Source organism: Mobula birostris, chromosome 13 (genome assembly GCF_030028105.1).
Source record: "Mobula birostris isolate sMobBir1 chromosome 13, sMobBir1.hap1, whole genome shotgun sequence".
Lineage (NCBI taxonomy): Eukaryota > Metazoa > Chordata > Chondrichthyes > Myliobatiformes > Myliobatidae > Mobula > Mobula birostris.
In genome coordinates this window covers 70,883,448-70,900,497 of record NC_092382.1, presented here as the reverse complement: position 1 = coordinate 70,900,497, position 17,050 = coordinate 70,883,448, and the positions used below count along the sequence as shown (strand labels likewise).

Sequence of the window (17,050 nt, the reverse complement as noted above, 5' to 3'; positions counted from 1 at the left end):
GATCTGGATGAGGAAGTGGAGGGATGGTTTAGTAAATCTGCTGACGACACGAAGCTTGAGGGTGTAGTGAATAGTGTGAAGGGCTGTCAGAGATTACAACGAGACATTGATGGGATGCAAAACTGGGCTGAGAAGTGGCAAATAGAGTTTAACCCAGATAAGTGTGAGATGGTTTATTTTGTTAGGGCAAATATGATGGCAGAATATAGCATTAATGGTAAGATTCTTGGAAGTGTGGAGGATCAGAGGGATCTTGGGGTCCGAGTTCATAGGACACTCAAAGCTGCAATGTAAGTTGACTCTGTGGTTAAAAAGGCATATGGTGCATTGGCCTTCATCAGTCGTGGGATTGAGTTTAAGAACCAAGATGTAATATTACAGCTATACAAGACAGTGGTAAGAGCCCACTTGGAGTACTGTACTCAATTCTGGTCGCCTCAGTACAGGAAGGACGTGGAAACCATAGAAAAGGTGCAGAGGAGATTTACAAAGATGTTTCCTAGATTGGGTAGAATGCCTTACAGTATGAGTGTGCTCGGACTTGTTTCCTTGGAGCGACGGAGGATGAGAAGTGACCTGATAGAGGTGTACAAGATAATGAGAGGCATTGATCGAGTGGATAGTCAAAGGCTTTTCCCCAGGGCTGAAATGGCTAGCACGAGAGCACATAGTTTTAAGGTGCTTGGAAGTAGGTACAGAGGAGATGTCAGGGGTAAGTTTTCTTTCGCAGAGAGTGGTGAGTGCGTGGAATGGGCTGCCGGCGACGTTAGTGGAAGCGGAAACAGTAGGGTCTTCTGAGAAACTCCTGGATGGCGACATGGAGCTGAGAAAAGTAGAGGGCTATGGATAAAGCCTAGGTAATTCTAAGGTAGTGACATGTTCGGCACAGAATTGTTGGCTGAAGAGTCTGTATTGTTCTCTAGGTTTTCTATGTTTCTATGTTTTTATTCTCCCTGTCCTGCTGAGTATTTCCCGTGTATACTGTTTAGTGGACATGAGACTGCAGATCTGCAGGCCCGGACATTCTTCTGGATGATCTCGGTGAGTTGTCCAGCATCCGTGGTATAGTAGGGTGAATAAATTATTTATGTTTGATTAGAAACGCTGATTGTCTGAGTCAGCTTTGCGAGACCTTGACAGCTGACCCCCACCACCCCTACAATGTTGCTGATCGACATGCAGTAGGTTTCTTTTGTTTTATTCTGTTACGTACCCCGTAACTGGGTTGCCAAACCAGCAGAAATGGACCACTTAGTTGGAGTCTGGTTTAACAGAAATTAATAAAGTTTTATTAAAGAAATAAGTAACACAGTACTCTAATCGTAAGGATGTAAATGAAACAGGTTAGCAATGATAATACACACGTGTACACAGAACTAGGGTAACAGGAATCAGCTAAGTTCTATCGCAGTCTAGGGGTAAAATGATCAGTCTCAAGTGACGCAGAGTTCAGTTCAGCTTAGTACAGTTTGCAGTAATCGCTGTTGTGCTGTTGGAGAGAGAGAGAGAATGCAAATTTTGATTCAAACAGACCTTTAATGTTCTTCGCAGTTAGCTTTCGGGCGAACCCTTTTATGTCTTCTGTGGTCACCGACTGTGATCCCTCCGTTCTGGATACGACCGTTCTTCCGCAGTGAACCCGGCACCCAGGCAAGGGCGGGCACACACACCAGGTTCCCGCCGATCGTTCCTTTTCACCCTGTCAGTCTATGGTCAGTTCCCTCGAACCAGACCTCCAACTTTAATCAACTTGTGGGGGCACACCGCTCTTCCAGGGTCTCGTTATCTCGTGATCTCGTGGTGTGTGTCGTGCCTTAGCGAACCTGTTCTTTTTATCCCCCTGCTGGGGTATCGCCTGTCCATTAAACTTCAAACAGTTCAGGTTCAAAGCAATCAATCTGTCAATATCTGAAATGTCTTTCTTTCTCGTTAATCTCGCTCTTCTCTCTTATTAGCATTTTGAATGTTTCTCCATTGTTCCCCTTATCTCTCTCATCAGCATCAATCTTCTGATAACTTGGTTTTTCGTCACAATTCTGATTCACTACAACCAAATTTACTTTAGTGTATGAACATATTCTGATAAATTAAATTGATACAAGAGCTTTGTGCTGCACTATTTGTTGTTTACTAAATTCTGAGTTGAGGCGTCTAACATTTTGACTCTTTCTCTGTTCCCATGGAAGATGTTCAACAGAAACACAAGGAGACTCTGCGGGCACAAACCGAAACACTGAGCGTGAACACGATCCTGATGACGGAGAAGGTGAATGTTTTCCAGCTGGTTGATCGATACGCTGAGATCACGGTTATTTCTACTATTCGTGATCGGAGACTGGTGGAACACGAGCTGCTGGCGAGAGGCAGAGACCACGAGGAGTGGAGAAAACAACATCTCCTCAGAGAGCTGGAAAAACTCCGGACTGATCAGTTGTTCCAGAGCAGCTTTTCCCAAAGTAAATGCAAATCTGGGAGTTCGGCAGCATTGGCTGGAGTCCCGGGGATAGGGAAAACAACAATGGTGCAAAAGATTGTTTATGACTGGGCCATGGGGAAAATATACCAACAATTCCAGTTTGTCTTCAGTTTCAAATTCAGGGATTTAAACTCCATTAACTGCAGAATAAACCTGAGGGAACTGATTTTGGATCAGTATCCTTACTTTGGGAATTTCCTGAGAGAGGTTTGGAAAAACCCAGAGGGATTGCTGTTTATATTCGATGGCTTGGATGAATTCAAACATAAAATTGATTTTGCTGACAGTCGGAGAGATACAGAACCTCAGCACAAGTGCCCAGATCCCGAGTGGTGGTGTGAAGTGTCGGATATTGTGTACAGTTTAATCCAGCACAAGCTGCTGCCAGGGTGTTCAGTACTGGTGACCACCCGACCCACTGTGTTACATTTATTAGAAAAGGCAGAAATCAATGTCTGGGCTGAAATCCTGGGATTTGTCGATGAAGAACGGAAGGGATATTTCATGAGGCATTTTGAAGATAAGACGGTAGCAGAAGCTGTTTTCAAACATGTGGAGGAGAACGAGATCCTGTACACCATGAGCTACAATCCCTCCTACTGCTGGATCCTCGCTTTGGCACTGGGACCCTTCTTCGCAAAAAGAGACAGGGACCCACAGCGAGTTCCCAAGACCATAACCCAACTCTATTCCTACTATATTTACAATATCCTGAAAAACCACGGCCGTGAGATTGAGAACCCCCGTGACGTGTTACTCAGGGTTGGTCAGATGGCCTTCAGAGGTGTGTTTGACAAGAAGATTGTATTTACAAATGGAGATTTAATCAACTACAATCTGAAGCCTTCCCAGTTCTTGTCTGGGTTCTTAATGGAGCTTTTGGAGAGAGAGGATTCTCCCCGATGTGTGGTGTACACATTCCCACACCTCACCATCCAGGAGTTTGTAGCGGCACTCGCACAGTTCCTGAATCCGCATCCCGGGGATATCCTGAAATTCCTCACTGAAGCCCACAACACAACAGATGGCCGATTTGAGGTGTGTCTCCGTTTTGTTGCTGGCCTCTCCTCTCCAATGACAGCTCGGGGCCTGGAGGAGTTTCTGGGACCATTTCCCCGTCAAACAACCTGCCGGGTGATTGACTGGGTGAGGGAAGAGGTTAAACGCCAGAGTGGAAACACGAGGAGTGAAGCTGGTAAAAGGAGCCTCCTGAACACACTGCACTACCTGTTTGAGTCTCAGAATTGTGGGCTGGCTCAGGCCGCACTGGAATCTGTGGAAACACTTTCATTCAGTAGAATGACACTGACCCCGATTGACTGTGCGGTCCTGTCTCATGTCATCGGACTCTGTGATACAATAAAACATATCGACCTAGTTGGCTGCCACATTCAGTGTGAAGGAATCCAGCGGCTGGTACCTGGGCTGCACAAATGCCAGGAGTTGGGGTAACTTCACTTATTTCTCAGTCTGATCTGTGAAAGTATTTCATTATTTTGTTTTAATGTAAAGGTAAAGCAGATTATGAGTTTTTGTGACAAATTAATAGGCGATCGGTCAGTAAATCAAGAACGGGAGTGCCCTATGGTTTCGTGTATAGAGATGTTGGAGACTTCAGATGAGCGAACAATGGTCGTTGGTTTAATGGTAGTAAATCACATGAATGGCCGTGTTTCTCGCTGCATGTGACACGTCAATTGACAATGTTCCTTCTCACTGTTACTGACATCGACACCGACACTGACTGCAGCAGGTGTGACGGATCTGCGCACCCTCTTCCCGATGAAGTACAAGAGAGAATCAGAGAAATGTCCCAGTGAGAGGGAGAGAAATACCCGAGATTATCCTTCCCAACCCTTCTCCCCGCGTGTGACTATCACGATCACTCCAACAGTGTGACTTTGTTCACTGCCAGATACCCAACACTCATGTGGGCATCACCTCTTCCAATTGTGGGGTTCAATTCTGACCAACCCTCCCCGTGCGATCTACATCTGCATCACATCCTGTTGTGGAATCTTGCTTCCCCATCTGCCTTCCTCCTATGGGATCTCTCTTTTTCATCCCCCTTTCCTCCTATGGGATCTCTCTTCCCCATTCCCTTTCCTCCTATGGGATCTGTCTTTGCCATATCCTCTTCATCTTGTGGGATGGCTCTTTACCTATCTTCCTTCATTGTGGGATCTAGCTTCCCTATCCCACTTCCTCCTCTGGGATCTATCCTCTGCATACATTTTTCCTCCTGTGGGATCTCTCTTCTCCATTCTCCTTCCTCCTGTGGTAATTATCCACTCCATCCCCCTTCCTCCTGTGGCATCTGTCTTCCACATCCCCCTTCCTCCTGTGGGATTTCTTTTCTCCATTTCCCGTCCTCCCATGGAATCCCTCTTCTCCATCCCCCTCGTCCTGTGGGGATATCTCTTTCCCATCTCCCTTCCTTCTGTGGCATCTTTCTTCTCTATTCTCCTTTCTTCCCGTGGTATCTCTATTCCCCATCTCCCTTCCTCCTGTGGGATTACTCTGCCTATCCCTTTTGCCCTGGCGGGCTTTTCTTCCACCATCTCCCATGGACACGTTCTCATCCACAACTCTTCCTCCCTGTGGGACTTTTTCCAGCCCTCCAACGCTGCAGCTTTCTACCATCTCGTCAGGACTTTTTTTCCAAACGTCGGGGACTGAGACAGAATATAGAAAGTTTACAGAGTCACACCGACAGGCTAAATTACTAACATTCGGAGCTGGGCAGTGAGGGACATTGACAGTCATGTGAATTGGTCAGTGATTTACTGAAGGGTTTAATGTTTCCTGAAATACCGGGTGAAAGGAATTCCCTCAGAACCACTGTCTGAATCAATTTGTTCATCAATTTGTCTGTTTGTGTTTAGACTTGGGGTGAATAAACTGGGAGATTCAGGAGTGAAACTGCTGTCTGCAGCTCTGAGGAATCGAGAGTGTAAAATACAGACACTATGGTAAGTGTCAGAAAGGGATATTGCGGTTATAGTCACTGGGTATCTGACACTGAACATTAAGGTGATCAGTAATTGTATTACTGATAAACACTGGGAATTTCTACCGTCTCCTGTCTCTCTGTGGCCTTTACCCACACTCTCCCTTTCATCCACAGGCTGAGCAATGTCGGTCTCACAGATTCTGGTGCCAAGCATCTTGCCTCCGCTCTCAGCACAAACCCTTCACTGACGAAGCTGAACCTGAATGAAAATGAACTAGGAGATTCAGGGGTGAAACTGGTGTCTGAGGCTCTGACGAACTCAGAGTGTAAAATGCAGAAACTGTGGTAAGTGTAAGACTGTGGGAGATTGTCTTTACAGTCACTGGGTGTCTGACGCTGAACATTAATGTGATCAGAATTGTCTTATTGGTCAACATTCGAGATTCATAGCGTCCACTGTCTCTCGGTGTCCTTCACCCTCACTCTCTCTCATCTCCAGGTTGTACAAGGTCGGTCTCACTGATGCTGGTGTCGATGATCTCGTCTCCGCTCTCAGTGCAACCCAATCACTGGCAGAGCTGGATCTGGGATCAAACTCGCTCACAGACCAATCTGTCCCCGCTCTTCGCCGCCTCATACTGGCCCTCCCGAATCTGGAGCGGATCTGGTGAGTGATTGTGTTCATATTCAATGTCATAAAATATCAGCGGATCCGCCGGGTTTCCGCTTGTGTTTGTCTGTGAATGTTGTTGAAACATTAACCCTAGTCCTCTGTTGCTGACACTGTTGTGTAATTTGTTATTTCCTCTTCATTCTTCCATCTGTTTCAGGCTGTGGGACAATCGGATCAGTTGGACCGGGGAAGAGGAACTGAAGTCTCTGCAGGAACTCAGATCCGGACTGAGTCTGATACTGTGAACATCTGAATGTGTGCACATCCCCACCCACAGTTTGACAGACTCTCCGCCCACCCCCTCCCCCGCGCCTTTAATGGACCGTGACAGATTTAATTCCCAAAGTTTCTGACGGACCCCGTCTCCAGCAGCGCGCACTGTGACGTCAGAGTCAGTTCCAGAGACGTAATTCCACCTCCGGATCAGCAGAACTGCCTCCGATGTATGTTCAGTCCGGAGAGCGCCCCCAAGTGATGCCCTGGGTAATTACACAGGCAGTAAGAGCCCGGAGGCAGTGCTCATGGGACACCAGTCCCGGGATGGGGTAATCCGGGGAGTGAATCCTTTTGCCCACTTTGCTGAGGACGGTACATTCCGCAGTGTGGCCGAAATAATAATGTTAAATTGACAAATACCCACAACTTCAAATTGAAAAACAAACTGTACCTCACATGTCCTTTAGAATTATCCCCATCTGATCTTAAATTCATGGCCCCTTCTACTGGAAATTTCAACCCTGAAGAAAAGATACTGTCTGTCTTGTATATCTGTGCCGCTCATAAACTTAGAAACATCAATCAGATCTACTCTCAGCCTCCTCCGCTCTAGTAAATAAAAACAGTCGCTGTTCGTCTAAACTCCAGTCGTCGCGCATGCTCTCTAATCCAGGTAGCACCCTGGTTAATATTTTCAGCAGCCTCTACAAAGACTCGACATCCTTCCTCTAGTGGGGCCACCAGAGTAAATGCATTACTCTGGGTGCGACCACACTTTGTTAAGCTCTCCACCTTTCTTGTAATACCACGAGCATTTATCTTATTCAGCAGCCTTATGTGCAGCACCTTATCAAATGCCTTCTGAAAATCCAAATAAACAATATCCATTAACTCTCCTTTGTCTGTATTTGCTGTTATTTCCTCAAAAATTGCATCAGGAAAGAGAGATTTCCCTCTCAACCACAATCTCCTGTCTTATCACCATATCCTTTCATGCTCTGACTAATTAAGATTCTGTCAACCTCTGCCTTAAATATAACAGATCACCTGTCCTCCTTAGACATCTGTGGCAAAGAATTTCACATATTCTCCACGTTCTGAGTAAACATATTCCTCCTCATCGTTCTAAGTTGACCTCCTTCAGCCCCCTCTATTAGGAGGCTGTGTTTTCTGGTCTCAGACCTCTTCCATCCACCTCCATATCATGAGAAACATCCTCTCTACATCCACTCTATCAAAGCCGTTCAATATTCGATAGGTTTCATTGAAGATCCCAATCATCCTTTTAAATTCCAGTGATTAGCTTCCCAAAGCACCAAAACCTCCTCCTATGACAAGCCTTTCCATTCCGGAATCATTTTTGGGAATCAGTAAATGAAACAGTGTAACTTGGCAAACACCATGCCTGTTCCCTCAAACTCTCAGGGAGACTCTCTCTGTCTGGTTAGAATCACTGAGCACAGCAGTAAGAGTGTAAATAAGTGGAGAGGACTTTGGAGGTCATTCTTGAGTGGGAGATATTAGTGGCCAGTGTTGGAGTATTTAAGTTAAGGATAACAGAATGACATGGTGGAATAGTGGTTAGCATAAGCTTTAAGATTGTGTTTCAATTCCGGCCACTGTCCGAAAGGAGCCTGCACGCTTTCGCTGTGGGAGCTTCCTCTGGCTGCCCTGGTTTCCTCCCACATTCCAAAGATGCACAGGTAGGGTTACTGAGTTGTGGATATGCTGTGTTGGCACCGAATGCATGGCAACACTTGCGAACTGCCACGGCACCTCTCCAACGCAAACAACGTGTTTCCCTATATGTGTCAATGCACATGTGACAAATACGGCTGCTATAGTCATTGTTTTCTCTGTGGGGGCTAAGGGCACAGGAAATGCATACACTCGCCCGAGTCCCAACTCCCTCTGTCACCTCAGTCTTGTTTGTCACTATTACTCAAAGCTCTCACGTGGCTTCTCACCTGATGTTGTCTCTGTCTCTGATACAGGGAGTTGATCGATCACAGTCTATCAGCTTTCTCTAACACACCGGACATTAGTAAGGCTGTGGGCTCTGACAAATTAAACTTTAATGCACAACGAGTGTTGAAGAGCATCCACGTGATGTACCAAAAAGAGATCAAAAATTGATCACTTCTGGAAGTAAACTTCTTTATATTGAGCCTCAGCAGATGGGCAAGATCTTAAATCAATATTTATCCTGCTTTTTTTTCATTGTAGAGAATGATGCAAAACTTAAAATAGTCAATGCAAATGGTTTTGTGATAGTCTACATCATAGCAGAGGAGGTGCTAAATATCTCAAAATGTATTGAGAAATCTCCAGGCCAACAGCACTGTTGGAATGGAGGGAAATGGGAGAGAACTGGCTGAGATGTATGCATCACTAAAATAGGTGATGTGGAAAACAGTGAACATGGTATCGGGATTTGCAGAGAGATCTTGATCATCTCTTGATGTGATCAAATGAATGGCAGATGGAGTATAATTCAGATTAGTATGTTATTTCATTTCGTCAATAATTGAGAATAGGACTTCCAGGAGGCTGAGGAGGTGATAGATAGGACATAGAGTCACAGGAAAGTATAGCACAGAAACAGGCTGTTCACCCCATTGAGTCCATGCTGAACCACTTAAAGTGCCCACTGCCATCAACCTGTACTGGGACCATAGCCATCCATACACATACCATCTGTGTACTGATTCGAACTTCTCTTAAACGTTGAATCGAGTTCATATGCACCACTTGTGCTGGCAGCTTATTCCACACGCATGCAACCCTCTGAGTGAAGAAAGTTTCCCTCGTGTTCCCCTGGACATTTTCACCACTCACCATTAACCTAAGACCTCAATTGTAATCTCACCCAGCCTCAGTGAAAGAAGCCTGCCGGTATTTATGCTATCTATACCTCTCATAATGCTGTATACCTGTATCAGATCTCCTCTCAATCTTCTACGTCCCAAGGAATAAAGTCCTAACCTAGTCAATCTTTCTTTCTAATTTAGATCCTCCAGATCCAGCAACAACCCTGTAGATTGTCTCCGTACTCTTTCAACCTTGCTTACATCTCTCCTACAGGTCAGGTGATCAAAGTTGCACACAATACTATAAGCCAGGCTTACACAACTTCAACACAACAAGACTTTGATTTATGAAGGCCCATCTGCCGTTGTATTCCCAGATTATTTTGCTCTACCACAATCACCAGTGCTCTATTGTTCACTGTGTGAAACCTACCCTTGTGAGGACTTCAGGGTTACATACCTTCTGCCTGATAGTATCTGTGAGAAGATGGCATGGTCTTGATGTTTGATGATAGACGTTGCCTTCTTGAGTAGCTCCTCATGTAGAAACTAGTGACAGTGGGGAGGGGTGTGTCTGTAATGTATTGATCTGAGTCATCCATTCTCCACAGCTCCTTACATTCCTGAACATTCATACTGCCTTGTACAACTTTATTTTTGGACCATTCTCTCTCAACTCGAGCAATTGTTGTCCACGAAAATCCCAGCACGTCAGCAGTTTTGGAGATGCTCAGACTGCCCCATGTGGCACCAACAATTATTTCACTGTCATACTCTTTGATCACTTTCTTCCCCATTCTGATGTTTGGTCTGAACCTTTTGACCATGTTTGCAGGCACTTTTGCATTGAGTTGCTGACTCAAAATTTGCTGTTTAAATATTTGCATTAACAAGCAGATGTACAGGTCTACCTAATAAAGTGACAAATGAATATGTGACAAAACAGGACACTACGAGCATATTGTTTGAACAACATTACAAATGTGAAGAATACAATGTACTGTATATTTTTTGTGAATAAATTTTGCATGTCAAGTTTTAGAAAAAAATCTAAACATAGAAAATTCGAGATGAACATATTACAGAGAGATTGAAGTGTTATTGCAAATAAAATAATATCAAGTGAACATGAAGCTGCAGCAAACAATCAGGAAGGTAAAGGACATTTTGTCATCATTGTGAGGGGTTAGAGTTTAGAGGACTACTATTACACAAAAGAGGGTGTGTGACATCACCTGGAATATTATGTCCAGCCTTGGTACCATTATTTAAACAAAAGTAGAGACCAGCATTGAAGGTTGATGAGAAGAGATCCACTCAGCTGAATCCTGGGATGAGGAGGTTGTCCTTCCCTGAGGAGCTAAAAGCTTTAGACCTGTGCCGTTTGGAATTTAGAGTAATGAGGGGTGATCTTACTGAAATTTGGAAGGTCCAGAGGGAGATAATAGTGTAGATGTTGAGAAGTTCCCAGGGGTGGGTATGACTCAAATAAGGTGGATGTGGTAACAAGTTGTGTGGTCATTTATAAGTGATGTACATTGGTATTTCTTCTCACTGTGTTAAATCCAGAATCTTAAACACTGGGGTTATGGAATGAAATGGATCAATCTGTGAAGGAATGGAGATTTGAGAGCTTTGTGGAGCTGGTTCAGGAGAGGAGGTGAGGCCAGGGACAAATCACCCAGATCGATTTGAGAAGTGGGTCAGGGTTGAGGAGCCCAGTGACCCAGTCAAGCTCCTGATCTGTTGTGTGTTCCCGTGTGGAGGTGCGGGTGTTTCATGATGTACTTCAAGAGCAGAGGGACGCAATGGACAGTGTTGTAGAATTTAAATCACAATAATAGTGACAGGGATGGGACAGCAGTGATAACTCAGTGGAGAGTAAGACCCGAGGAAGTCTTCACCCTCCAGGTCTCAGCTCCACCTCTCACCTCAGCCTGGTTTCCATCTGTTGTTCAGTGTTCCCCTGTGGCTCCTCACCAGATGTTGCCTCTGTCACTGACAAGAGTCCATCACTCTCGGTCTGATACCTTCCTGTAATAGACCCGTCATTAGTAAAATCTGACCAGTGGAACTCTGCCCACCTTAGATGCTCAGGTCCATCTCTCACCCTGAGGGAGTTCACTCAGTCTGGCCTCTTGCTAATGAAATACCCTCCCTCTACCTCAGGACCTCCTTTAATTACCATGATGGACAATGTAGAGGGTGCTTTACTCTGTCTGGCCACGGGAATGTGAGATGGGAGAGTGTGGAGGGAGCTTCACTATATATCTAATTGTGGGAGTGTGCGATGGTATTGTGTAGAGGCAGATTCACTGTGTCTGACAGCGATATTGTGTGATGGGGCCTGTAGAAACAGCTTCACTGTGTCTGACCCCAGGATTGTGTGATGGGATATTGTGCAGGGAGCTGTTCTCCTTGTCTAATCCCTAGGAGTGTGTGATTGGACATTGCAGAGGGAGCTTCACTGCGTGTCTGTTTCCGGGCGTGTGTGATGGGACCGTGTAGAAGTAGGAGTTCCCAAACTGGGTCCAGGTACCCTCAGTTAGTAGGAGAGGTCCATGGCAGAGAAAAGCTGGGAACGCAAACACGAGGAAATCTGCAGATGCTGGAATTTCAAGCAACACACAGAAAAGTTGCTGGTGAACGCAGCAGGCCAGACAGCATCTCTAGGAAAGATAGAGTCGACGTTTCGGGCCGAGACGCCTGATAAAGGGAGCTTCACTGTCTGAGTGCGGGAGTGTGAACAGAGGGGACTTTACTGTCACTGATGTGTAACCCAGCAGAGGGAGGGAAGACCCGGACACCCACTCACCCACAGAGGGACGGGGACAGGGGTTCAACATCAATTGCCCTGTCTCCCAGTAACCTCTTCCCCTGTCACTGATGTGGAACCCAGCGGAGAGAGGGAAGACCTGGACACCCACTCACCCACAGAGGGACGGGGACAGGGGATCAATATCAATTGCCCTGTCTCCCAGTCACCTCTCCCCTCTGCTGAGCTCCGAGATCTCTCCGTCATTGATCGGGGAGCCCCGCCCACCGCGCGATCATCGCGCTCCGCCCTCACCGTTAGTTCCAAACCGCGCGAGCTCCAATCGCTCTCTGCCATTGGCCCATGGCTCCGCCCACGGCGCGAGTTTTCAACTCGCTCCAGCATTGGTCAATAGCCCCGTCCACAGCGCGAGCTCCAATCTCCCTCCCCCATTGGTCAATAACACCGCCTACGGCGCGAATTCCAATCGCACTCTACCATTGGTCAATTACCCCGCCTACGGCACGAGCTCCAATCTCTCTCTGCCATTGGCCCATGGCTCCGCCCAAGGCGCGAGTTTTCAACTCGCTCCAGCATTGGTCAATAGCCCCGTCCACAGCGCGAGCTCCAATCTCCCTCCCCCATTGGTCAATAACACCGCCTACGGCGCGAATTCCAATCGCACTCTACCATTGGTCAATTACCCCGCCTACGGCGCGAGCTCCAATCTCCATCCACCATTGGTCAGGAATTCTTGTCGGTTGCGTGAGCTCCGCTCGGCGCTTTTCATCCGTCTGGAAAACTCCGCTCAGTCTGACCGAGTCCGAGGAGCTTCTGAGGGGAGGGAGTGTCCGGTGTTTAGTGAGGGTCTCGGGGTGAGAGAGTGTCCGGTGTTTAGTGAGGGTCTCGGGGGAGGGAGAGAGTCTGAGGGGAGGGAGTGTCCGGTGTTTAGTGAGGGTCTCGGGGGAGGGAGAGAGTCTGAGGTGAGAGAGTGTCCGGTGTTTAGTGAGGGTCTCGGGGGAGGGAGAGAGTCTGAGGTGAGGGAGTGTCTGGTGTTTAGTGAGGGTCTCGGGGGAGGGAGACAGTCTGAGGTGAGGGAGTGTCCGGTGTGTAGTGAGGGTCTCGGGGGAGGGAGAGAGTGTCCGGTGTTTAGTGAGGGTCCCGGGGGAGGGAGAGAGTCTGGGGGGAGGGAGAGAGTCTGAGGTGAGGGAGTGTCCGGTGTGTAGTGAGGGTCTCGGGGGACGGAGAGAGTCTGAGGTGAGGGAGTGTCCGGTGTTTAGTGAGGGTCTCGGGGGGAGGGAGAGAGTCTGAGGTGAGGGAGTGTCCGGTGTGTAGTGAGGGTCTCGTGGGGAGGGAGAGAGTCTGAGGTGAGGGAGTGTCCGGTGTGTAGTGAGGGTCTCGGGGGAGGGAGAGAGTCTGAGGTGAGGGAGTGTCCGGTGTGTAGTGAGGGTCTCGGGGGAGGGAGAGAGTCTGAGGTGAGGGAGTGTCCGGTGTTTAGTGAGGGTCTCGGGGGGAAGGAGAGAGTCTGAGGTGAGGGAGTGTCCGGTGTTTAGTGAGGGTCTCGGGGGATGGAGAGAGTCTGAGGTGAGGGAGTGTCCAGTGTTTAGTGAGGGTGTCGGGGGAGGGAGAGAGTCTGATGTGAGGGAGTGTCCGGTGTGTAGTGAGGGTCTCGGGGGAGGGAGAGAGTCTGAGGTGAGGGAGTGTCTGGTGTGTAGTGAGGGTCTCGGGGGAGGGAGAGAGTCTGAGGTGAGGGAGTGTCTGGTGTTTAATGAGGGTCTCGGGGGAGGGAGAGAGTCTGAGGTGAGGGAGTGTCCGGTATTTAGTCAGGGTCTCGGGGGAGGGAGAGAGTCTGAGGTGAGGGAGTGTCCAGTGTTTAGTGAGGGTCTCGGGGAAGGGAGAGAGTCTGAGGTTAGCGAGTGTCTGGTGTTTAGTGAGGGTCTCGGGGGAGGGAGGGAGAGAGTCTGAGGTGAGGGAGTGTCCGGAGTGTAGTGAGGGTCTCGGGGGAGGGAGAGAGTCTGAGGTGAGGGAGTGTCCGGTGTTTAGTGAGGGTCTCGGGGGAGGGAGAGAGTCTGAGGTGAGGGAGTGTCCGGTGTGTAGTGAGGGTCTCGGGGGAGGGTGAGAGTCTGAGGTGAGGGAGTGTCCGGTGTTTAGTGAGGGTCTCGGGGGAGGGAGAGAGTCTGAGGTGAGGGAGTGTCCGGTATTTAGTGAGGGTCTCGGGGGAGGGAGAGAGTCTGAGGTGAGGGAGTGTCTGGTGTTTAATGAGGGTCTCGGGGGAGGGAGAGAGTCTGAGGTGAGGGAGTGTCCGGTGTTTCGTCAGGGTCTCGGGGGAGGGAGAGAGTCTGAGGTGAGGGAGTGTCCGGTGTTTAGTGAGGGTCTCGGGGGGGGGGCAGTGAGTCTGAGGTGAGGGAGTGTCTGGTGTGTAGTGAGGGTCTCGGAGGATGGAGAGAGTCTGAGGGGAGGGAGTGTCCGGTGTTTAGTGAGGGTCTCGGGGGAGGGAGAGAGTCTGAGGTGAGGGAGTGTCCGGTGTTTAGTGAGGGTCTCGGGGGAGGGAGAGAGTCTGAGGTGAGGGAGTGTCTGGTGTGTAGTGACGGTCTCGGGGGAGGGAGAGAGTCTGAGGTGAGGGAGTGTCCGGTGTTTAGTGAGGGTCTCGGGGGAGGGGAGAGAGTCTGAGGTGAGGGAGTGTCCGGTGTTTAGTGAGGGTCTGGGGGGAGGGAGAGAGTCTGAGGTGAGGGAGTGTCCGGTGTTTAGTGAGGGTCTCGGGGTGAGAGAGGGTGAGGTGAGGGAGTGTCCGGTGTGTAGTCAGGGTCTCGGGGGGTGGGAGAGAGTCTGAGGTGAGGGAGTGTCCGGTGTTTAGTGAGGGTCCCGGGGGAGGGAGAGAGTCTGAGGGGAGGGAGTGTCCGGTGTGTTGTGAGGGTCTCGGGGGGAGGGAGAGAGTCTGAGGTGAGGGAGTGTCCGGTGTTTAGTGAGGGTCTCGGGGGGAGGGAGAGAGTCTGAGTTGAGGGAGTGTCCGGTGTTTAGTGAGGGTCTCGGGGGAGGGAGAGAGTCTGAGGTGAGGGAGTGTCCGGTGTGTAGTGAGGGTCTCGGGGTGAGAGAGTGTCCGGTGTTTATTGAGGGTCTCGGGGGACGGAGAGAGTCTGAGGTGAGGGAGTGTCCGGTGTTTAGTGAGGGTCCCGGGGGAGGGAGAGAGTCTGGGGGGAGGGAGAGAGTCTGAGGGGAGGGAGTGTCCGGTGTTTAGTGAGGGTCTCGGGGGATGGAGAGAGTCTGAGGTGATGGAGTGTCCAGTGTTTAGTGAGGGTGTCGGGGGAGGGAGAGAGTCTGATGTGAGGGAGTGTCTGGTGTGTAGTGAGGGTCTCGGGGGAGGGAGAGAGTCTGAGGTGAGGGAGTGTCTGGTGTTTAGTGAGGGTCTCGGGGGAGGGAGAGAGTCTGAGGTGAGGGCGTTCTCCGGTGTGTAGTGAGGGTCTCGGGGGAGGGAGAGAGTCTGAGGTGAGGGAGTGTCTGGTGTTTAGTGAGGGTCTCAGGGGAGGGACAGAGACTGAGGTGAGGGAGTGTCTGCTGTTTAGTGAGGGTCTCGGGGGGAGGGAGAGAGTCTGAGGTGAGGGAGTGTCCGGTGTTTAGTGAGGGTCTCGGGGGAGGGAGAGAGTCTGAGGTGAGGGAGTGTCCGGTGTTTAGTCAGGGTCTCGGGGGAGGGAGAGAGTCTGAGGTGAGGGAGTGTCCGGTGTTTAGTGAGGGTCTCGGGGGGGGCAGTGAGTCTGAGGTGAGGGAGTGTCCGGTGTGTAGTGAGGGTCCCGGGGGAGGGAGAGAGTCTGAGGGGAGGGAGTGTCCGGTGTGTTGTGAGGGTCTCGGGGGGAGGGAGAGAGTCTGAGGTGAGGGTGTGTCCGGTGTTTAGTGAGGGTCTCGGGGGGAGGGAGAGAGTCTGAGTTGAGGGAGTGTCCGGTGTTTAGTGAGGGTCTCGGGGGAGGGAGAGAGTCTGAGGTGAGGGAGTGTCCGGTGTGTAGTGAGGGTCTCGGGGTGAGAGAGTGTCCGGTGTTTATTGAGGGTCTCGGGGGAGGGAGAGAGTCTGAGGTGAGGGAGTGTCCGGTGTTTAGTGAGGGTCCCGGGGGAGGGAGAGAGTCTGGGGGGAGGGAGTGTCCGGTGTGTAGTGAGGGTCTCGGGGTGAGAGAGTGTCCGGTGTTTATTGAGGGTCTCGGGGGAGGGAGAGAGTCTGAGGTGAGGGAGTGTCCGGTGTTTAGTGAGGGTCCCGGGGGAGGGAGAGAGTCTGAGGGGAGGGAGTGTCCGGTGTTTAGTGAGGGTCTCGGGGGATGGAGAGAGTCTGAGGTGATGGAGTGTCCAGTGTTTAGTGAGGGTGTCGGGGGAGGGAGAGAGTCTGATGTGAGGGAGTGTCTGGTGTGTAGTGAGGGTCTCGGGGGAGGGAGAGAGTCTGAGGTGAGGGAGTGTCTGGTGTTTAGTGAGGGTCTCGGGGGAGGGAGAGAGTCTGAGGTGAGGGCGTTCTCCGGTGTGTAGTGAGGGTCTCGGGGGAGGGAGAGAGTCTGAGGTGAGGGAGTGTCTGGTGTTTAGTGAGGGTCTCGGGAGGGACAGAGACTGAGGTGAGGGAGTGTCTGCTGTTTAGTGAGGGTCTCGGGGGGAGGGAGAGAGTCTGAGGTGAGGGAGTGTCCGGTGTTTAGTGAGGGTCTCGGGGGAGGGAGAGAGTCTGAGGTGAGGGAGTGTCCGGTGTTTAGTCAGGGTCTCGGGGGAGGGAGAGAGTCTGAGGTGAGGGAGTGTCCGGTGTTTAGTGAGGGTCTCGGGGGGGGCAGTGAGTCTGAGGTGAGGGAGTGTCCGGTGTGTAGTGAGGGTCCCGGGGGAGGGAGAGAGTCTGAGGGGAGGGAGTGTCCGGTGTGTTGTGAGGGTCTCGGGGGGAGGGAGAGAGTCTGAGGTGAGGGTGTGTCCGGTGTTTAGTGAGGGTCTCGGGGGGAGGGAGAGAGTCTGAGTTGAGGGAGTGTCCGGTGTTTAGTGAGGGTCTCGGGGGAGGGAGAGAGTCTGAGGTGAGGGAGTGTCCGGTGTGTAGTGAGGGTCTCGGGGTGAGAGAGTGTCCGGTGTTTATTGAGGGTCTCGGGGGAGGGAGAGAGTCTGAGGTGAGGGAGTGTCCGGTGTTTAGTGAGGGTCCCGGGGGAGGGAGAGAGTCTGGGGGGAG

General features: G+C 50.1%; 1 protein-coding gene across 1 annotated transcript in view; it reads left to right on the top strand.

Moving 5' to 3' along the window:
- LOC140207987 (uncharacterized) overlaps positions 1–6,436 on the top strand; it is a 133,750-nt gene extending 127,314 nt beyond the window's left edge. Inside the window, 5 exon segments of the mRNA XM_072276519.1 lie at positions 2,187–3,924; positions 5,362–5,448; positions 5,604–5,858; positions 5,929–6,096; positions 6,260–6,436. Of these exon segments, the coding sequence (XP_072132620.1) occupies positions 2,187–3,924; positions 5,362–5,448; positions 5,604–5,858; positions 5,929–6,096; positions 6,260–6,347 (2,336 nt within the window). The 3' untranslated portion in view covers positions 6,348–6,436.
- Positions 6,437–17,050: the final 10,614 nt, after the last annotated feature.